At 43.4% G+C, this 23332-nt stretch overlaps 1 protein-coding gene across 1 annotated transcript in view; it reads left to right on the top strand.

Annotated features, from left to right (window-relative positions):
* SIPA1L2 (signal induced proliferation associated 1 like 2) overlaps nt 1–23332 on the top strand; it is a 245437-nt gene that overhangs the window by 140337 nt on the left and 81768 nt on the right. The window contains exons 4-7 of the mRNA XM_070364870.1: nt 7453–7586; nt 9333–9521; nt 17229–17403; nt 22296–22399. Coding sequence (XP_070220971.1) covers nt 7453–7586; nt 9333–9521; nt 17229–17403; nt 22296–22399 — 602 coding nt within the window. The remainder of the gene's footprint in view (nt 1–7452; nt 7587–9332; nt 9522–17228; nt 17404–22295; nt 22400–23332) is intronic.

Consider the following 23332-nt stretch of genomic DNA (forward strand, 5'->3'; position numbering starts at 1 on the left):
TTAGGTCTCAGAGCATCTGCTGCTGCTGCTAAGTCGATTCAGTCGTGTCCAACTGCATGTGACCCCGTAGACAGCAGCCCACCAGACTCCTCCGGCCACGGGACTCTCCAGGCAAGAACACTGGAATGAGTTGCCATTGCCTTCTCCACCTAGAAGCTTATTAAAACCCACCGACCCTGTATTTGTTTAGATCCAAAATTTATTTCATTCTTTGCCCTACTTAAAAAAATTAAAGGAAAGCTGGACAACTACTCCCCTCAGCAGTGGCTGGCCCTCTCAGCTTTTATGCAGAAACCTTTCTTGCTCTTGTAGTATTTTCTTTCTCCTTCCCATTCTCATAGCAGATAATACTAAAATTTATACCTTATCAAAGGAACTCATTGGTAGCTACCTTACTTCGCAAGTTACACTTTTTATTCAAGGCTTTCTTAAAATTGTGTCTCCTAAGATACCATCCTTACATTCAGGAGAGTTTTGCTGTCTCATCTTTAAGTTGTGTTCATTTTACTGTGTATGAGTTGATTTTTACAATTTAAATCTTTACAGTAATGTCATCACCCTTGAGTTGCCTTATTTTTTTTCACTTTTTATTTTGTATTGAAGTATAGCTAGTTAACAGCACTGTGATAGTTTCAGGTGGACAAAAAGGGACTCAGCCATACACATACATGCATTCTTTCTCCCCCAAACTCCCCACCCATCCAGGCTGCCACGTAACACTGAGCAGAGTTCCCTGTGCTATACAGTAGGTGCTTGTTGGTTATCCATGTTAAATATAGCAGCGTGTACATGTCCATCCCAAGCTCCCTAACTATCCCTGCTCCCCATCCTCCCTGCTGGCAACCATAAGTTTGTTCACACTTGAGTTGATTGACATGAAGGAGCTCTAAAGCCAGACTGCCTAGCTGTGCATCTTGACTCAGTCATCACGGGCTTCTGACTTTGAGCATGTCATCAACCTCTCAGCTTCAGTATTGCTTTCTGTGAAATGGGAATACCTGCTCACAGGCATGGAGATGAATGAGTTAATTTATGTAAGGTATCCTTAATACTGTTATTTTCACTGTAATACACTGGATTTTTTAAGCTTCACTGATGCTTTGGTTAAATTTTGGTCAGAAGAGCCTTCATATAACCAAAAAGCATCATTTTCCTCATCAAATTTTGTAATTTAATCCATGAAACATTAGCAGGGAGTTTGAGGTTCCTTGAGGTTCTCTAATGACTCTTAATGTTATTATCTGTGAAAGCAGATCCTATTGTTTTCTTCATTCATTTATGAATTTGTCATTCCTTATTTATATCTGTATAACTCCTGGAACAGAGGAGGTGATTAAACAGTGGTTTGGAGGGGAAGATGACAGAAGATAGGAGTTTAGGTAGGAGTTTAGACAGCAGTCACCTGCAGCCATGGGTCTAACCCAGATAGGCAGTGAGCTGACAGTGAAATCATCAGCTGATTGTTGAAAGAACATGGAACCATTAAAAGAAAGCTTTGCTGTGTGTACTGACCAATGCAGAGGGAAGGGGCCCGACCCAGTCACTGGTGGTTCTGGTGGACTTGCTGATGGCACCATGGCCAGGGTGAGAAACCTCGTGAGGGAGAGGCACAGGGCTTCTCTTACATGCTGGCCTCCACAGCCTGGAGCGTTGGGATCCTTGCCTCTTCAGTCCATGAGATGAGCCCAGTACATCTACCGTCCAAGATTTGACAGTGCCTGGAAACAGCCTTTGGACTAAGGTTCCACATAGCCCTTAAAAAAAAAAAAAAAAACTTCCAAATTAGAATTTTTTCTTTTCTTTACTGAACAAAGTGCACCAGAGCTATGTGCTGAATCTCATTTCCTACATTGAAATCTTGTTAATTGATTTAAAAAAAAAATCTAGCCTTTTATTTGCATGATATATGGATTTTCATTCAGCTTTCCCACAGTCTTTTCACAGCTTCTATTCTGCCAAGGAAGGATTTTATTTGATTCTCTGTTGCAGCAGTTTTGTGGAAATCGGGTGCTTGGGATGAAGATGGGCCCCTTGGGTGAGGGGCTCATTGTCCTGTCCCCCAGAGGGCAAGGCTCTTGTGATGCACATGAACAGGCTGAGCTGTCCTGAAAGGGACCAGGTGTCATCTGAGGGTTACCTCGGCTCCCTCCTGGAGACATAGGGAGCACCTTTCCTGCGCTTATCTTCATGATATGTGGAACACCCTATATAAAAGCTAGACGGAGTGCTCCAGTGTGCAGCAGAAGATAATCTTATTTCCTTAGAAACATATCCAGGTAACCTGCTTTATTCCTTGGTGAAACTGAAAGCACAGAGAGATTCCTTAGAAAATAGCTGCAGGGACTCAGAACTGGTGAGTCCAAAGGTGTCGTGGTTGTACCTAGCTGAAAAGTCACCTCTGCTTGCATTCAGAAGCGTGTGTCTGCACTGCTGTATTCAAAATGGATAACTGACAGTATAAGTATCGCACAAGGAACCCTCCTCAGTGTTATGTGCCAGCCTGGATGGGATGGGGGTTTGCGGGAGAATGGATTTATGTGCACGTATGGCTGAGACCCTTCGCTCTTCACCAGAAACAACAACGTTGTTAATCGGCTGTACCCCGATACAAAATAAAAAGTTTGAGGTCTGGGAAGAAAAAGATAGTGTGTGTCTGTGAGAGATGGAGACAAGAGTCAAAAACAAGTGTGGCGCATGGCTTGGAAAGATAGACCCAAAGGAAAAAAATGGTTTTCTTACTAATTTGCCATCTTTGGTGGAAAGGGTAATATACACATTAAAAAAAAAAAAAAGAATTCTTGATAGAAATTACTCAGTAAAATATTATATATGCCACTGCTTTCTTTAAAAGACTATCCTGAATATAGTATAACCTCTGATTACAGATTAACTTTTTGAGATTAAAAGTATGAATCTTGTTCAGTTTGACTCTTAAGCTGTGTTGGGCTCAAAAATCAAAATGCCCATAATGCTGTTCATTTGATTTTTTGTTCCTCATTGAGTTTTTTGTCAGTAGGATTCCTGCCTTCAACTATAATGCTTTTCTCAGGTTATTGATGATACATGTATATTTATATATATATATATATATATATTGTAATGGGGTGTTGGTGCTGAGGTTAAGAACTACCCAAGGTTATTAAGTAGGTAATAAGTAGGAAAGCTCAGATTCAGAAACTGATTATCAGGCTCATTAGACTTACAGATGCTTATGCTAAGTCGCTTCGGTCATGTCTGACTCCGGGTGTCCCATGCCAGGCTCCTGTGCCCATGGAATTCTCCAGGCAAGAATACTGGAGAGAATTATAGATATTTAACAGTAAATGAATTTAGGGATGCTAGTTAAACTTGGTCATTTGTACATACATGTTCTCTCTCTCCCTTCCAAACAGCACTAAAAAACTGATGGTGAAGGAGTACAAAAAGGGCATAAAGCCACAGAGGAACAAACTAGGAAGGTGCCACATAACGCAAGGTATGCCAGAGTTAACTGATGAGCAGGGCGGTTCTGCAGCTTGGAGGATGACTCCTCCCCCAGCGCTGGAGGGCAGTGTGTGGCAGGGACAGGCCATCAGAAGATAGTCTACTCCACAGAGCAGGTTGGTGGAGTGAGCTGCGGTGGAGCAGCCTGTAGAGAGCTTTGGGCTGCTTCTAAGATGCTACTTGAGTAAATGCCAGCAGTGACTGCTGCTGCCTCACCCAGGCTCTGGCATTGGGTCACCACTGCATCCCATAGCCAAGGCTTCTCCCCAGTCATGGCCTCCCCACATCCACCTAAAAATATTAGAACTAATAAGTGAAATCAGCAAAGCTTCAGAATACAAGATTAATATACAGAGATCAGTTGCTTTTCCATAGATTAGTAATGAACTACTGAAAGAGAGAGTTAAAAAAAACAATGCTATCTAAAATTTCATCTGAAAGAATAAAATATTTAGGAGTAAACTTAACTCTGAAAACTATAAAATATTGATGAAGGAAATTGAAGATGATACAAAGAAATGGAAAGATATCCTGTGCTCTTGGATTGGAAAGGTTTTATTAAAATGGTCCTACTCTCCAAAGCAATCTACAGATCCAATGCAGTCTTTATCAGGATACCCATGATGTTTGTTTTTTTGTAGAACTAGAACAGATAATTTTAAAATTCCTATGGATCCACAAAAACCAAAGCAATCTTGAGGGAGAAGAACAAAGCTGGAGGTATCACCTCCCAGACGTCAGATTATACCACAAAGTGATAGTCATCAAAACAGCATGGTACTGGCACAAAAACAGACATGGATCAATGGGACAGAACAGAGAGCTGAGGAATAAGCCCACACATGTATGGTCAATAATCTATGATAAAGGAGGCAATATACAGTGGAGAAAAGACAGCCTTATCAATAATTGGTGCTTGGAAGACTGGACAGCTGCATGTGAAAGAGTGAGATGAGAATGTTTCCTCACACCATCTGCAGAAATAATTCAAAATGGATTAAAGACCTAAATCTTGCAGACCATAAAGCTCACTGAAAAGAATACAGGCTGAACACTCTTTGACATAAGTCATAGCAGTATTTTTTTAAACCTGTCTCCTGAGGCAAAAGAAATGATAGCAAATATAATCAAATGGAGCCTCATTAAACTTAAAAGCTTTTGCAAAATAATCTATTGACAAAACAGAAAGACATTCTACCGTATGTGAGAAAGTATCTGTAAATGATGACCAACAAGGGGTTAATAATGAAAACATAAATACCTCATCCAACTCAATATCACAAACCAAACAGCCCAGTCAGAAAATGGGCAGAAGACCTGAACAGACGTTTTTCCAAAGAAGAAATACAGATGGGTAATCAGCACATGAAGGAATGCTCAACATCACTAATTATTAGAGAAATCAGAGTAACAATGGTAGATCACCAGACACTAGTCAGAATGGCCGTCACCTCACAGTCCACAAATGGGATATGTTGGTGAGGACATGGATTAAAAGGGAACCCTCCTACACTGTTGGCAGGAATGTAAATTGATACAGCCAGTACGGAGAATAGTATAGAGGTTCCTCAAAAACTGAACATAGAGTTGTCATGGGATCCTGCAATCCCAGTCCTGGGCATATACCTGAAGAAAACTATAATTCAAAAAGATACATGCACCCCTGTGGTCATAGTAACACTGTTCACAATAGCCAAGACATGGAAACAACCTGATGAATGGATGAATTGAATGAATCCATTCAGTAGATGAATGGATAAAGAATTGGTACAGTCCTTTTGGTCCTGACTGGTTCAAAAGGAAATTATGTCAGTATTTATCTTTATTATTCAGCCATAAAAAAGAATGAAACACCGCCATTTGTAGCAATGTGGTTGTACTTGAAGAATATTATGTTTAGTGAAATAAGTCAGAGAGAGACAAGTAATTATTGATTGGTATGTGGAATCTAAAAAATAAAACAACTGAATATATATAGCAGAACAGAAACAGGTTCGCAGATATAGAAAGCAAACTAGTGGGACCCAGTGAGGGAAGGAAGGGTAGAGGGCTAGGGTAGGGATGAAGAGATGCAGATTGTTTTGTATGAAATAGATAAGCAACAAGGATATATTGTACAGCACAGGGGATTATAGTCATTACTTTGTATATAACTTTTAATAGAATAAAATCTGTAAAATACTGAATCACTATGCTGTATGCCTGAAATGAACATAATATTGTAAATTAGCTATACTTAAAAAAAAAAAAAAAAAGTTGAAAGCATATAGAATCTTTCTAGACCAGGGATTGAACCTATGTCCCCTGCATTGGCAGGTGAATTCTTAACCACTGGACCACCAGGGAAGCCCTTGACTTTCTTTTGATTTGTATCACAGGTTTTATCAAAAGCCTACCAAGAAACTGATTTGAGCATTTTTGCAAGTCACTTCTTGAAATATGTTCTTAATGCAGCAGGCTATTAATAAATAACTCATTGGTAAATAATTCATTTTTTGCAATGTATTGTTAATTCATTATTTATTTTTAATTTCACTGGAGTTGTGCATGTTTGTAACAGTTAAGCAGACTATTATCAGTACATAATTTACAAGGATGAGGGATCCATGAAAAATGAAGACTCACTTCCTATTGTATAAGCCCAGGACTGAGGCAATAATTCACCTTTTTAGTCCCTAAAATAGGGGACTTGCTGCTTCTAGTCCTGACTGGTTCAAAAGGAAATTATGTCAGTATTTATCTCATTTGGTTACAAGTAAAAAGTAAATGATCTGCCTTTGAAGATGTAGCCAGTGTTCATTAGTGGCTTTGGATAATGTTTTCCTTGAGTGATACAAGTACTGTTTTTCTTTGTTGACCTTAACCTATTTTCTACTTTATGAATAACATTCCTTATTCCTTCAGAAATTACTGTGGCAGGAGATGTTAGCATAGCCCAAAGCCTTTGGAATACCTATGGCTTTTTTCAAGCTTACAAACATGTGATGGAGCATGTTTCTCTTTAACTGAAAACTATACATCAGAAAGATTGGCCCAAACTACTAAGGTGACATTGAAAAGGGATAAAAGTGAAAAAGGGGGAGGTTGTTAAAGTGATTTTGAATACAGGGTGAAAAAAACCAGCTTTGTAAGTGCGCACCTTGGAGAATGGACTGGGCAGCAGTTCATTAAGAAGTAAATGAATAACACCTGGGGCTTTGCGTGGCTCGCTCGCTTAGCGTGGATTATTGGTATGAAAGTTTGCTAAAATCGAGAAGCAGCATGAATAAACATTTGCGTATTTGCACCGTCCCTGTTGTATGGGTTGGACCACATCTGAGTGTTGTGTTAAGTCTGGGTCCTTGCAGAAGAAGACACTTAAAAAGTGTGGTTGGAGTGAAGCTTTTATACTTCTTTCAGCAGAGCTCACTTACGCATCCAGAAGGGCTTCTCCCAGAGCTGAGCTTGCCGTCACTGGCAGCGTTCAGACTGGAATATATGCTTCATGACGGGGAAGTTTTTCTGGGTTGTGACTCCACGGCCAAGACCATGTCTGGCACACAAGTGTTCTGTGAGTAAGAGACTAGTGATCATGTCTTAGGAAGAATGTCCTTGCAGGTCCCTATGCTAGCTGCCTCATAGTCACCTACCAGGTGGGCACTCAACCCAGTGCTCTGTGCCGTTCTAGAGCACTGCCTGGGGGGATGGGGCGGGAGACGGGAGTGGGGTTCAGGAGGGGGCAGACATATGTATACCTGTGGCTGATTCATGTTGAGGTATGGCAGAAACCAACACAATATTGTGAAGCAAGTGTCCTCTTGCAATAAAAAAGAAAAGTGCGTCTAAGTTGGAGATAAAAAAATTGATCACATTTGTGGGAAATCCTGCACCAGAGACGCTGGTGCATCTTCTGGACTAGATACACAAGTTGCAGGATCCCCATCCTCTTCCTGCTTCCTTCTTCTCATGCCTCCACTTTCTCCATCACAGAGCATCAGAACTATTTTGGAATCGATGAGAACCTCGGCCCTGTGGCAGTCAGCGTGCGGAGGGAGAAGGTGGAAGACCCCAAGGAGAAGGAAGGGTCCCAGTTCAACTACCGGGTGGTTTTCAGGACAAGTGAGGTACTGGGCGCGTGTGGCGTCTGCCCTGGGCTGGGCCTCGGGTCACTGCTTGGGTTGTTGCCTACAATGTGTGGCTTTTATTGTCAGTGTTGCTCACACCAGTTAAGATGACTGAAAGGGCTTACACTATTTGGTTCCGAGTGAAATATCTGCAAACTTGTGATGGGTGTTAAGTGGCAGCGATTTTACCGTCACCTTACAAGACAGAAAGGATAAAATCAGCAGAATGCAAGGTTCTTGGGCATAAGGCAGAGGACAAATCTGAACTATATGATTCATGTCAAAATTGAAAAACAACTTTAGAATCAAATGCAGAAAACCAGGAAGCCACCCATGAGGTGAGTGTTGGCTTAGCGTGTCTGTGGGTCCAGGAGCTCCGTGGACCCACACGTCCTCCCACCAGCAACCAGGTTACTCCCCCACTGGTCTTGCTCTGAGTGAAAAGTGCGGCTGTAACACAGATGGCTGATGCACGTAGATGGGAATGTTGATTTACATAAAGACCCAGATCTGATTTGCACTTTAGTTTTTATCCTCTTGACCATTGTAATTAGATGGCAATGTGTTGATTACACAGTCCTGAATGTGTATTTTGGTGACTCCTGGGTCTGAGTTCAGAGAGCCCCTCAAAGGCTTTGCCCAAGCCTAGTACTCAGTGTCTACTTGGCTGTGCATTGGTATCTTATGGCCCAGGTTCTGTGCCATAAGTAGGAGAAACAAGCCCTCTCTGAAGATGGCATATTTTAAGCTGTGGACCTGTGCCATCCAGTTCAGTAGCTGCTAACTACAGGAGGCTATTTGAGTTTAAGGGAATTGAATAAGAAATAAGTTTCCACTGTCACACCTGTAACAGGTCACGTGCTCCACAGCCACTTGGGGATGATGGCTCCTGGGCCAGCCAGTGCAGTGGGAGGACGACCTCATCACTGCAGAAAGTCTTGTTGGACAGCGTGCCCTGGGCACTGTCAAATGCTAGGCGCCACTGTGACCTCCATCACTATGGCTGCTTTGTAGCCAGAGTGGAGGGTAGGGGGTGGGGTGGGATGAGAGCCAGCCCTCTAGGCTGGCAGTGCTGCTGGGTTTCCTTTCTCGGCACATTAGACCTGGGGTTAGATTTGCTGTGTCAGAACAGTGACTCCATGAGGACATATCACAGATGGGGAGGAAGAACCTTCTTGGACCTGAGTCACTTGCCTCTAGAGGTCTCAGAGTGGCCCCACCCAGCCTTGGGAATTGTCAGCAGTGGGAAGTTAAATAGAAGAACATGAAGAGTAGAAGAGAGAAAAAAATAAGAAAACAAATGAAAAGGAAAAATACAAAAAGAAACAAACAAAACAAAAAGAGTAGAAGGAAAGAAGATGATGGTCCATGGGAGAACGGAAAGGGAAGGACGGAGGAGATGGCTACGACTGGCCCAGCCCTGTGGCTCCTGGCTAGTCAGCACTGTTGGCTCTGATTGCGGTGGGTGTGTCTTTATGTCTGCTTGGTGGGGCATTGCCCCCTCCTCCTCATGCCTTGGGCACATCTGGTTATGTCAGCCCCACCCAGCTCCTTCCTGACTTCTGTATACCTCTGTGTAAAGACTGATGAAGGTTGAATCTGCTTCTTCAGATTGAGAACTGTAGTCTCTTGTACTCACTTAGAAAAGAGCTTTCTCTTTCTTGCTCTTTTTTTTTTTAAGGCAGTTGAAACATTATGCTTTAAAGAGTCAAGGTTAACTGAAGTGTGTGCTGTTTTGCCCCACAGCTGACAACGCTGAGAGGAGCAATTTTGGAGGATGCCATACCCTCTACCGCCAGGCATGGGACTGCACGTGGGCTCCCGCTCAAAGAAGTTCTGGAATACGTCATTCCTGAGCTCAGCATCCAGTGCCTGAGGCAAGCCTCCAGCTCACCCAAGGTCTCAGAGCAGCTGCTCAAGCTCGATGAGCAAGGGGTGTGTATCACGTATGAGACTGAAGTGTGTGACGCTTGGTGTCCATGGTCCTGAATGTTTCAGTGTTTTCCCATCCATCTTCCTTTTAAGACTATTTATTTTTAACGCCTTAAAAGCATTTTCTCTCCAGTTTTTCTCAAATGTGCCTGTATTACTAGTTAAGATGCCTTTATTATTAAGTAATGCATCTCCTGCTGAGTTGTGACTTGCATTGGTTTTTTAAAGATGATTGTGTACTTGTTTTATTTTTTAAATTATTTATTTATTTTTGGCTGTGTTGGGTCTTTGTTGCTACACGGGTTTTCTCTTGTGGCCAGCAGGGACTACTCTCTGGCTGTGGTGTGATGACTTCTCATTTTGGTGGCTTCTCTGGTTGCATGCAGAGCACAGGCTCTAGGCGCAAGGGCTTCAGTAGTTAACGTATGTGGGCTCAGTAGCTGTGGCTTGCAAGCTCTGGAGCACAGGCTCAGTAGCTGTGGCTCAAAGGCTTAGTTGCTCTGCAGCATGTGGAATTTTAGTTCCTAGACTAGGGACTAAACCCCTATCCTCTGCGTTGGTAGGTGGATTCTTAATCACTCGACCACCAGGGAAGTCTGTGACTTGCATTATTTTTATCAAGGTCTGGTATGTCCCAGCCAGCAGGAGCAGATCTGATTCATGACTGTTAGGGATCACTGGTGTCTTTCCCCAGGGTTCTTGTAGTTGTTGTTGTTGTTTTCAAATTTATTTATTTCATCTGTTTATTTGGCTATGCCTGGTCTTAGTTGCAGAATGTGGGTCTGTGATGTGGCATGTGGGATCTAGCTCCCTGACCAGGGGTCAAACCTAGGCCCTCTGTGTTGAGAGCATGGAGTCCTAGCTGCTGGGCCACCGGGGAAGTCCATCCCCTGGGTTTAAAGAACTCACATTGGACCTTTCCCTGAACTATTTCCCTGAATTTATTGTTGTTTACTGTGTGCAAAACATCAGGTTTACGGATGGCAGTGAACAGCATGCATCAGGAAAATCGAGACGCTAAGACCTGGTCCTTACTCTTGGGGAGATCACTATGACAGAGCACAAAGGCCCTTGCAAGGCAGAATGTGGCTGTGGTGGGTTTGAAGAGGCAGAAGTGCAGTGTGTTCTGGGGAAAGAGATTTGAGTAGAATTCCAACAGGGAGATATGAGTACTTAGCTCTTTTAGAAACTATGACTCTTTTCTTTTCAAGGAAGGGGCACACGCAGGGAAGCTGAGAGTTAAAACAACGACAACAAGCATAGAAGAATGAATGCTGGGCTAAGGTTTATGCACTTGATATGGAAGGCAGGAGGAAGCATTGAAGGTTTTCGAGTGGGACAGGACATGATGGTAGCTGTGCTTTAGGAAGATTATCTCGTAGAAGGGAATTGGACAGTCAGGTGAAGGTAGAGCTTCATAGTGGCCTGGAGCTCAATTATGTGATTATTGACATCATCCGGGAGAGAATGATGGACAGGATGTACCCAGAAGATGGAAAGAGGTCTTTTAACTTCAGATGCAAGATAATTTGTAGGCAAAACTGAGAGTTAGGTGCCCAAGAGTATGCAGTTTGTTTTAAATGAGTGGATTTGTGTTTAAGTCCCTCATGGCTTACACAGTTAAGAATCTGCCTGGAATCCCAGAGACCTGGGTCAGGAAGATCCCCTGGAGAAGGACATGGCAACCCACTTCAGTGTCCTTGCCTGGAGAATCCCATGAACTGAGGAGCCTGGCAGGCTACAGTCCATGGGGTCGCAAAGAGTTGGACACAACTCAGCGGCTGGCACTTTTCACTTTTCTTTCACCTGGTTTAAACAAAAGAAAAAGACAATTGTGATGTGGTTCCAGAATTTTCCAAGGAAAATATTTTGGCACATTTTGGAGGGAAGATGTGGTACTTCCTGGTTGACCCAGTAACACTCATTATGTTGTATTGGTAGAGTGTTTGATACTTGGATGGCTAGAATTCTAAAAGAGATGAAGTTGTAATTTTTCTAGCAAATTAACACTGCATTCTCAGCCAGAGGAAGCAGACACCATGATATTCGGAATGGATAATCCTGAGATCTGCCTTTCTCAACATTGAGGCCTGACATATTCAAACCAACAACTAAACCTGAGTAGTTGACTTCTAAAATTGCACAGAAGCATTCACCATGGTTATCACTAGTAAAGTGTGTGGTATGTAATGGCCATGAGGCAGCTGAGAAAATCCTGTTGTCATGGAGGGGCAGAGCAGGTGTGTTGCTGCTGGTCTGGGGACTCAGGGTTCAGGTGGGCTTGGTGTGAAGCATTTGTCACTGAGCCAGACTTGGGTCCGCTTGCCTGCACAGAGTCAAGCCAGGTTGTGGTGAGGGTGAGTGCAGTGTTTATTTTAAGAAAACCAGTCCATCCTATAGCCCCAATTATATGTTTCCAGTGCTTTTTCTTTTGAATTATATTTACTTGACTCTGCTATACTTTATTAATAGTGTACAATATGATGTCTTGACTTCCCACAACTCTTAATGATATCTAAAGGTATCTTAGTGGTGTCTTATCTCATATTCTAGTTTCTAAAGGGTCTTAAAAGTTACACTCATCGGTTGGGGTGTTTGAGAATTTCTTTCAGTTAGTGCTGTTTTTATCCACTTTCCTAATAGAAAGCTGCCCAGGGAGGGAATGGGCCAATTTTATGTTACTATTCTTAAGGGGTTTTAATATCAAAAAATTACTTAAAAAGGATAGATTGTTGTTTCCTGCTTTCTTGGAGTTTGGAATCTATTCATGGTTTGACACTGAGTTTATCTGCTCCGTACAAGAGATGCTGTAATAGAGGTATAGTAGGTCCCAGATCGTTCATTCCATTCTTTACGTTTGGTGAGATGTGTTGAGCAGGAAGACTCCATGCCATGGAGAATAATAAAGAAAGTAATCCTGAGTAGTACTTGAAAGTTTTGTTACTTTATCTACATAAATTCATCAACTTCTAAGATCCCATTTTTTTTTAAGACTATCCTAGTTTTTCTAACAAGTGAGTTCATAAGATTATATAGATTGACTTTTTTTAAAAAATTGGAGTATAGTTACAATGTTGTGTTAGTTTCAGATGTACAGTAGAGTGATTCAGTTATGCATATATATGTATATATATTCTTTTTACTGTAGATTATTATGGGATATTGAGTAGAGCTCCCTGGCTATACAGTAGGTCCTTGTTATCTTTTTTATATAGTGTGTGTGTGCTGCGTCACTTCAGTTGTGTCCAGCTCTTTGTGATGCTATGGACTATAGCCCTCCAGGCTTCTTTGTCCGCGGTATTCTCCAGACAAGAATACTGGAGTGTGTTGCCGTGCCCTCCTCCAGCGGATCTTCCTGACCCAGAGATTGAACCCATGTGTCTGATGTCTCCTACGTGGGCAGGTGGATTGTTTACCACTTTTGCCACCTGAGAAGCCCATATATAGCACTGTGCTATGTTAATCCAAAAATGTTAATTTGTACCTCCCCACTAGGTTGACTTTGTAAAAAAAATAATTCAGGTTGGTAATGACAGCAGCAACCCACTCCAGTATTCTTTCGTGGAGAATCCCATGGACTGAGGAGCCTGGTGGGCACAGTCCACGGGGTCACAAAGAGTCGGACATGACTGAGTGACTTCACTTTCACTTTCATGACGGCTTACTGACTTAGAATATTATGGCATCTTTGGATTCGTTTGTTCTTAAGCCAACTGCCCCTCCAGATATATGTTCACTCATGCACCAGTTTGCTTGAAAGGAAATCAGAGAGGTCTGAACACATGCGACTACACACAGCACAGGTGGTTGAGTTTAGAGAGGGCAGTGGCAGGACTTTCCTGCACACTTGAATTTATTTTCAAGGCCATTCTGAGACTTTGTCTTTTGCTGCCTTCCTTTAAATTTAAATTTTCTGCTCAATAATTACAGAGTTTCTGGCCTTGGGTACAGAGCATGCGGTCTTGATCCATTCTCAGGAGGCTGGGGATCGTCTGCCTGTCTATGCAGGGTCTGTGTGTTCAGCCCTGGACACAGAAGCAGTATAGAGTTTTGACAAGTGGGTGTTTTTAGTTTTTGACTGTGGTGATGCCCAAGGTTCCTGGTTCCCTGAGGTTCCCCCCAGGACTGTGAGCCTGGTGTAATTTGCATCAGAACAGTTAAGGAGGGTCAGTGGGAGTGGAGGTATGGTTAAAGGTGACCTCAGGTTTAGGTGTAGAGGCCTTAGAGACGAAGCTTGTTCCAAGAGAATTGAGGGTTTTCGTTCATGGAGACCTGGGGTCTGTCCTCCCCTTGGAATTGGGCCAGCTTTCTGATAAACCATGGGTGGGAGGGGTCAGCCTCAGTATATTGCATTGCTGTTGATTTCATGAGGTTTCTAAGAGACCGAGAGCTATGTCTTCCTCCACACAACGTCCCATTCTGTTCTTTTATTGAAATTGTGCTACACTGGCCACAGCGGTTAGTTCTCAGTTGCTGGAGATGGTTCTGTCTCCCAAGTCCCATCTCATGTCCTCTCCCACTGGCACACAGGTCACAGAGGCCAAGCTGGTGATTGGGGTGGGGGGGCCGGCCCAAGTGGTGTGTGTGTAAGAGGGCATCTCCACTGGAGCAGAGTTCTGGGGCTGGGAAGGACAGCTGGGGGCTTTGAAGTCTCTCCTAGCCACATCCATGGGCCCAGGGCTTCTTGGATGAAAGGCGAGTCCTCTTCCCAGTTGGGATGTAGACTCGCTGGTTTGTCTGAAAGCTGGAAGAAAGGATATGTGAGCGAATAGCCCTGCACTCAGCACAGAAGCCCCAAGGGGGTTTCAGTTATCTGGGTATTTGGCCTCTGCCTGGGCTTCCCTCATGGCTCAGCTGGTGAAGAATCTGCCTGCAGTGCAGGAGACCTGGGTTCGATCCCTGGGTTGGAAGATACCCTGGAGAAGGGAATGGCTACCCACTCCACCCCAGTATTCTGGCCTGGAGAATTCCATGAACTGTATAGTCCATGGGGTCACGAAGAGTCAGACAGAACTCAGCAACTTTCACTATTCACTATTCTTGAGTCACAAAGGCATCATGTCCACAAGGGTAGGGACTGGAGAGAAACTGTGTGTGTCCAGAGAGGGCCCTGCTTCAGCCACCGGGGCCACCCCAGCCGCAACCCTGGGGCCAGAGATGGCTCTGCCCTGGGCTTGCTCCCCACAGGTTGCTGCTGGGGATGGTGGGGCACCCTGGGACAAGCCACAGCTGTAGGAGGGCACAGAGAAGGCAGGGTGGTGCTGGAGGAGGTGACAGGGCTCCAGGGGAGTAGTGAGCAGGGTCCCTGGGACACTGAGCTCCTAGGATGCGGTTGATGGTGCAGCCACCCCTGCTGGGTGCAGAGGAGATAGAGGTGCGGGAGTGTGTGGTCCTGGGGATGCTGGGTATGCATGCCTGCTAATCACACCGCGGAATTTCAGGGGGACTCGCTGTAAGGCTGGGGCCAGACAACTGGAGAGGGTAGAAGAGAGGTCAGAACATCACAGCTCTGAGGAGGTGGAGAGTCATCCAGGGGTCACGCTAGAAAACTAACCCAGATTCTGACCGTCACCAATGTCATCACATTGGCAGTGTCAATCCCAAGTGTTTCCTAAAGTACTTTAAGTCCTGCAGTGTCTTCCGGATCACTCAGAACAATGAGTGTTTATAGTGAAATGATGAGGCATTTGTCTTATACTTACTTTTTTTTTTAAGATGATGGTCCCTTTGCAATAAATGTGGTGTCTCATTTGTTTCTTTACTTGAGTTGATCAGAAATGTTTATTCCTCAGTCCCTGGGTGCATGGAAATGTTTTTTGTCTTAATGTTACTAAAGACCCAGTAAGTAAATGTTAGTCGCTCAGTCATGTCTGACCCTCTGCCAGGGTCCTCTGTCCATGGGATTGTCTAGACAAGGGTACTGGAGTGGGGAGCCATTCCCTCCTCCAGGGGGTCTTCCCGACCCAGGGATTGAACCTGTGTCTCCTGCATTGCCGGCAGATTCTTCCCCACTGAGCCACCAGGGAATCAGCACAATTCATAATACTAATAGCTTAAACCCAGCATCTCACAGGCCCACACTCGGCGCCTGGAACCTTGTCCTCACAGTGTGATTTGGGTGATTCAGGCTCAGACAGGAACATCAGGCCTGTGTGCTGTCTCCGCCTCCCTTCCCCGAGCCCTAGGAGCCATCACTATAGGTGGCGCATTGGGTCAGATGGTGAACAGGGAATCATCTCTTTGGTCCCTCCCCTCCCCTGTAGCTCTTAGGGTACAGCATGTGTACTGGTGCTCTGCTGCCTGCTCAGCTCTGAGCTTCCCCAGCATCTCCACTGAGATGCATAGCAGGCGGATCCCTCCCTTTCTTGGATTGTAAGTGTCATAGGTCACTCGGATGAGACTGTTGTCATCACTTTGCTACTCAAGAGAAATTAGTACCATTTTGCCTTATTTTACTGATACAGTCATCTCTGAGTTTTGATTAAAGGCTCTGTTTTACAGTTTGGTAATAAAAGTGAACAGTGTTGTGGACAGCTGTCTTTAGGGAATTGGGGAGGGCTGATAATCCGTCAGTCTTTGAGGCTCAGATTGCTGCTATAGCAGGAAAAAGTGCCCTGCTTTTGTGATTGATGGGTAGTTCCTCTTTGGGGAAAATAAAAAAGCTGTCTCCCCTGCCTTAGGAGGAAGTAGTGTGATACCTTCCATCATGGCATGGACGGACAGAGAGACAGAATTATAGCCGGAACCCTTCAGTTGCTATTAAAGTTCTTTATGGTCTATTGTATATTTAGCAGATGTTTTCAAGATAGTCAGAAATGTAGAAATGACTGTAATGGCTCAGCCAGAGTTACTTTTATGGAAATAAGACATTGTTCTATCAATGTACATGGATCACAATTTGCAGTGGGAGTCTTTCCTCCCCAGACCGTAATTTGATTTGTTTTTTCCATTACAGTCTTTCATATTTCCATGAATGTTCAAATAATGACAACAAAAAAGCATTAAGAACCAGAGAGGGAAAACTTCTGAAAATATACAGCTCTTTTTTTCTTTCTAACTTCGAAGATAATGCTATTTACTATATAGAGGGTATAAGATGTTTGCACAGCTCTATTTTTAAATAAATGCTTGAACCTAGCTGTCTGTTTTGGAAACCTGCAAACTCCCATGTAGGCAAGGCCATTCACTGTATTTTTTAGGTTGTCTGACATTTCTCCAGCTGTTATTTTCAGGTCTCTGGGTTTGTTATGATTTTGTAGGGTTTTGCAGAATGACAGTTGATTACTTTTTTTAGCTTCTGGAAGTTGTCCTGGCATGCTTTCCTGTGAACAGAATTCTCAGCTCCTGTAATTTTAATTTTACTGAAGTTAGCTTGTGTGATGCTTTTTAATTTTTTTAATTTATTTTATGTTTTACATTGGAGTTCCCTGGTGGCTCAGACGGTAAAGAATCTACCTGCAATGCGGGAGACCCAGGTTCATTCCATGGGTCAGGAAGATCCCCTGGAGAAGGGAATAGTACCCACTTCAGTATTCTTGCCTGAAAAATCCCATGGACAGAGGAGCCTGGCGGGCTGCAGTTCATGGAGTCACAAAGTGTCAGACATGACTGAGCGACTAACAACATAGTTGATTTACAATATTGTGTTAGTTTCAGGTGTACTTGTCTGATACTTTTTGCCAAGTAATTTACCTTTCTCCCTCGTTTCAGCTGAGCTTTCAGCACAAGATCGGGATTCTGTACTGCAAAGCTGGCCAGAGTACCGAAGAGGAAATGTATAACAACGAGACGGCAGGTCCAGCTTTTGAAGAATTCCTTGATCTGCTGGGCCAGAGAGTGCGGCTGAAAGGATTTAGTAAATATCGAGCTCAGCTGGACAATAAAAGTAAGCTTCAGACTTGGGTGTCTGCACAAATTTAATTCCCCAAAGGTAGGCACACCGCAGACATCTAAGTGAGTGGTCCTGCGCCCTCCTGTTCCTGACCCCAGCAGCGGCTGAGCCAGCTTATTGGGGATGGAGTTGCGATTTCCTCAGATGAGCAGGGGGCTTCCCTGGTAGCTCAGGTGGTAAAGTATCCGTCTGCAATGCAGGAGACCTGGGTTCGATCCCTGGGTCAGGAAAATCCCCTGGAGAAGGGAATGGCTACCCACTGCAGTATTCTTGCCTGGAGAATTCCATGGACAGAGGAGTGGGTGGGCTACAGTTCATGGGGTCCCAAAGTCGGACACGACTGAGCAACTAAGCACACCCATGCACTCAGATGAGCAAGGAAAGCGCATTTCCCAAGGGCATTGTGTCTGACATACTCTCAAAAGGTCAGTTCTTCTTCCTTCGTAACAAGAGCAGAGATCCCCCCAGTATTCTGTGAAGAATCTTTTAGTATGTTCTTTTTTCTTTTCGCCTCACCTCTGTGTTCCACCCTGTCCCACTGCAGCTTGACCAAACCTTGCATTCATTTCTGAAATGTCTAAATATTTCCACATCCATGCAGGCCATGCTTGCAGCCTTATCTTGTTCATAGCCTATTTCATGGTATTAGCCGGGGAGCTGAAGCTCTGATTAAAAAGCTGATACATCCTGTTTTCCAAGGACCTTGGTCAGATTCTCTCAAGTGGGGCACCTGTGGGTTCCCTCCTATGTGTGAATTTGTCTTGTCCCTTCATTTCGATAATCCTGTTCCTTATGGTCCTCATAGACTAAATATTCAACCTTTGTATCTGTGTTGTTACTTAGTTGCTCTCAACACACCTGAAAACACCAGGTAGGGTAATTTTGTGTATTTGGGGAAATACTGCTTATTGTCAAGCAGTGATTTGCTTCTTGCCCTTTTACTGAAGAGTGAGTAAAAGATGGATCTGTGAGGGCATCCAGCCCTCTAGGAGGGGTCAGTGGGAACCTGTCCCGGGGAGCATCAGCCAGGGTTGGAACCAAGGCCCTGTGGCCCCAGGTCTGCTCACCTTGCGACCATCAGTGATACTTGCCTACAACAGAGTGGTGCCACTCTCCCTGTGCCTGGCTTGTCATCAGTTCTGGGGTTTCGGTCTTTGTTTACCTGGAAGATAATTGCTTTACCACGTTGTGTTGGTTTCTGCCATGCAACAGTGTAAGTCAGCCATAAGTATACTTATCTTGAGCCTCCCTCCCTCGTGAGCCCCCCTCCCATCCCACCTTTCTAGGTCATCACAGAGGACAGGCTTGAGCTCCCTGTGCTGTACGACAGCTTCCCAGCGGCTATCTGTTTTACACGTGTGCTCTGTTGCCTCAGTCGATCTGACTCATTTTTGACTCCATGGACTGTAGCCCGCCAGGCTCCTCTGCACACGGGATTCTCCAGGCAAGAAAGCTGGAGTGGGTTGCCATTTCCTCCTCTAGGGGATCTTCCTGACCCAGGGACTGAACCTGAGTTTCCTGCTTGGCAGGCAGATTCTTTACCACACATCATTGTATATATTTGACAATGCTACTTTATCAGTTCCTCCTCACCTCTCCTCTCACTGCGTCCAGTGCATTCTCTATATCCATGTCTCCGTTCCTTCCCTGCAGATAGATTCATCAGTACTGTTCTGCTAGATTCCATCTGTAAGTGCTTATATGCAATATTTGTTCTTCTGTTTTTGAAAGTGACACTTAGAGGATAGATCACAAGATCTGGAGAAAAGTTGGCTCACGAGCAGGCCCTGTGTGTCTTCCACTGATGTCGAGGTTGGGGCTTGACTATTAAGTTGAATGTGCACTGCTCATGCCTCAGAAATGTAAGGGTTAGAAAGTAATATATGATACCTATTGTGAGTGTCCACTTCTTTTAAGAAAGATCATTGAGGCCTTTTCTGAATTTTCTTTCTTTTTTCTCTGCCAAACTCCCCTTACCTACAGACTACCATACAACCGCCAGCAGTGCTAGCAAGCTGCCCTTAGGGACGCCTTCCTGCAGAATGAGCTCATTCTTCATGGGCTCATTGCTGCTCTGCATGTCTGCTGTCCTTCTGCTGTGGGAGGGATGAGGGGACATTTTAAAAGCTCCTGATGTATACATTCTATAAAACTACAGCGTAGATAGTGCAAATACTTTTTTTTTCCTTCTGTACAGAATTGACATCAGCTTTGAGTTTTTATGACCTAGGAGATATCTTTTATACATTACAGATGTCATGCTAATCATGTTAGCTCAAGGAAATAAGAACAAAATTTTGACATGTTGATTCATATTGTTATGAGCAAGATGTTCTATGAGAGACAAAGAAATCATGGCACATCTTCCCTTTAGAGGAACTTTCTAAGAGTTGTGTTTCATAGAATGGTCGGATGAAAGTTATGCCTTTTATGCAGTAGGCAAGAAAACCTTAAGTTCAGGAGAATTGTGTTTAATTTTTTAATGTTTATTTATTTATTTTTGTCTGCGATGGGTCTTAGTTGTTGCATGTGGGGTTGGCATATGAGCATCTCCAGTTGTTGCCAGTGGGCTTAGTGGCCCAGAGGCAGGTGGGATCTTAGTTCTCCAACCAGGAATTGAACCCACGTCCCCTGCATTGGAAGGTGGATTCCTAACCACTGGACCACCAGGGAAGGCCCCCACTGTTTCAGTTTTAATTCTGCCTGCTGCAGGACCTTGGTAAAATCTGGGCCATATTTTATTCACAAAGAAAATTCAGAGTATTTGGGCTAGAGTATATGAGATGTCCCCTCCAGCTTTAAAATGAGCCGTTTCTCTCTTAAGTACAGAATGACGTGGGGTAGGCACAGAAGGGCCATGAGCCGCTAAGTTGCTTTGCTGAGCTGTAGAAAACAGACGCAAGGCTGTGGCCACTTTCTTTAGTTAGGTGCAGAGATAAAACCGAAGACTGCCATAGATGACCCTGTATCTCTTTTTTAGTAGAAATATTTGCAGCAAACCCCACCAAGCTTGTGAGTTTACCTTTCCCGTTGCCATGCTGATAGTTGAGATGAAAACTTTAAAAATGCTTAATTTCTGAAATTCATCCTTCAGTATGGGCTTGGGATAGACAAGCTATGACCACATTTTTTAAAGTGTTTCTCCCCCTTCCCCTCAGAATTGCACTTTTCTTTTTTCACTGCAATTTCCTGAATCTGAAGCCCGCTAACCAGACTCTTAAGCATCTGTCAGCATTTCTCGTACTGAGTTTTAAACATCTGAGGAAGTGTTATGATGGGAGTCCTTGAACCTGCGGGTTAGTTCATCCTCTGACCTTCACTGTTATTTCTTCATGGAGAGAACAGTCATCGTTCCTTCGTGACTGGTCTGCTCACTTCCAAAGCCACTTTTACTATCAAGATCCTAAGAGAAGACAGTTGAAATGGAGGATTACTCCCTAAAAAGTCCTATGAAAAAATAACAAATATGCGTTTAATGAATAGTTAGAAGAGAAAATGTCTTTATTTGGGGACTAGATAGTATACAGCTTATTAGATGAACATCCTCTCTGACCATCTGCGAGTTATTCTACCAGTATCCATAGATAAACATTCTACATACTCCCCTTACTCATGAAATTGCCTTCTATGACTGCCTTTTCAGTGCAAAACTGTATATTTTTTTTCTAAAGTATTTTCAGGACTATTTCTGAATTGGATATAAATGCTGGAAATAAAAAAAATACTACATGATTTAGAAAGAAAATAATAAATGCTCATGAAGATTAAGTGTTTTAATATTTTTAAAGTAAAAAGTTTTAAATTTCAGATTAAAAAAAAAGAGTTAGCCCTAGGTAACTATTTAGAGTTTTCCCAATAAACCCAATAGAATAAACTTCATTTTAAATAATATTGAATGGTATTGTTCCTTGTTCTTTAAAAGGTGGAAAAATAGATATAGATTAAGGATTGTGAAAGACAGTAAGAATTGTTTACCTCTTAATTTCTGTTTATCTTTTTATCTTTATCCGTATGCAGGGTGGTTCAAAACCCCGTCCTAAAATCATTACTTAGATGTTTTATAGTCGCCATGTTGACTTGGGGTCTGAAATTCTCAGTGAGGTAATCTGTTGATGATACAGATGGGTCTTGAATTTGCAAAGAATCATTCTGCTTTTGAAAAGATGAATAGCTGTATGATTAACAGGGATTCAGATGTCATAGTTTTTTAACATGTGTCAGTGCATAATATACAGTAAGAGATCTCATTCATTCTCCTTGGTCTTAATCATATGACTGCATCGTCGCATTGCCTGTTAAAAAGAAAAGAAAATTAGTTCCATGATTCAGGAAAGAAATCCTTAGTATCTTTTGTCCTCATTTCCATACGAAGTCAATCCTGTTTCATTTTTCTGAGTTCTGGAGGGTCAAGTGCCCAAGAATAAGAATTAACTGTAAACACACACACACGCGTGCGTGCAATATGGGGCAAGGACAGCTTCTGACTAGCTCAGCCCCATTTAATCATTGCACCCAGACCTGCGCCAGACCATACCTCCTCCTCTTCTCTTCACCTGTATCCCTCGTGGCTGAAGCATCTCTCCCATGTGGGTCATCAGCCCTGGGAAGGCAAGAATGCAGAAGAGAAGAGAGGGGAAACCATGTGTTCAGTAGAAAGCACGTGTGCGAGCAAATGAAGAAAACCCAGGCAGCTGCCACGGGCTGGAAAGTGGTAGAAACAGTGCCTGGTGTGAGCGCAGCAGGGCCGCCACCGAGACACTGCTCCTTTATACTTGGGCCGTCTGTTCCTTTCAGTTGAATTGCCTTTTGTGATAATGACCTTCTAAGTGTTGAATTGCTAATCTGCAGTGGCCTGACTTGTTCTTGTAATTAATCTTTGTTTTCAGCTGATTCTACAGGAACGCACTCCCTGTACACGACATACAAAGACTACGAGCTCATGTTCCACGTGTGCACCATGCTCCCCCACACGCCGAACAACAGGCAGCAGGTACAGCCTCCCCGCCACTTCCACAGCACGTGCCAACCCACGGGCAGCTCTTTGATGGTATTAGTGTATTCAGAGTTTGCAAAGAATTGCTGGGGTTTTTTTTTTCCTTAAATGGCATTAATAATCTTTGACTCTTATCATTGGGAAGCATTTGGGCTTTAAAGTGATTATTACTGCACAAGTTTCATTGCACTTTTTTCTTACAAAACTTAAATACTCTCCCACACTCACCTGAATTGCTTGCCAAGCAAAACTTTAATGGGAACCAGTGTCAACCTTATTAATTACAGATCGCAAAGAAAGTTGGCAGATGTAACCTGAGCTTTGATTTCTGCATGTGGGTAGATAAGAAGAAAGTATGTTATAACTCACTTGTGGCATTCTTTAATTTTAGGAGTTTGATTATATTTGGGGGCAAACCCAGAGTTAAAGCAAAGTTTGTTTTCATGTTTAAGAAAACTGTGTTTTCCTGATGTCACTTAACTGCAATCCTTTGCTCTAAATTAAAGCACCAAAGACTACATAGTAGCTGTTCAGTAAGTATCTGTCAAATGAATGAAACTTAATTGTTGCAGAGAACTGGCCTTTTTTTTTTTTATGTGTTTTCTGAGTGCTCATGAAATTCCATGAAGGTTGTCAAAGGATGCTTCTTTCCGAAGAGGCTACTTGTCCTGTCCCCAGGCGGCAAGAACCACCTTAGATCTCACAGACAGGAAGAGAAGGAGGTCCCCAGCCCCCAGCCTCGTTTGTCCTGTTCGGGGCTGCAGCTCCTCTGTTTATTCATCTTCTTGGAGTAATTGCTAGATGGGTTTTTTCTTCCTAACACTTGACCTCAGCCCCTTGTCCATCTTGTATATTCTACAGGGTTTTCTAGTAATCCGAGCTCTGCCCACTACCTTCAGAGGATCTATCTTTTGATCACATGTCTATGTT

This window comes from Bos mutus, chromosome 28 (assembly GCF_027580195.1).
Source record: "Bos mutus isolate GX-2022 chromosome 28, NWIPB_WYAK_1.1, whole genome shotgun sequence".
Taxonomy (NCBI): Eukaryota; Metazoa; Chordata; class Mammalia; order Artiodactyla; family Bovidae; genus Bos; species Bos mutus.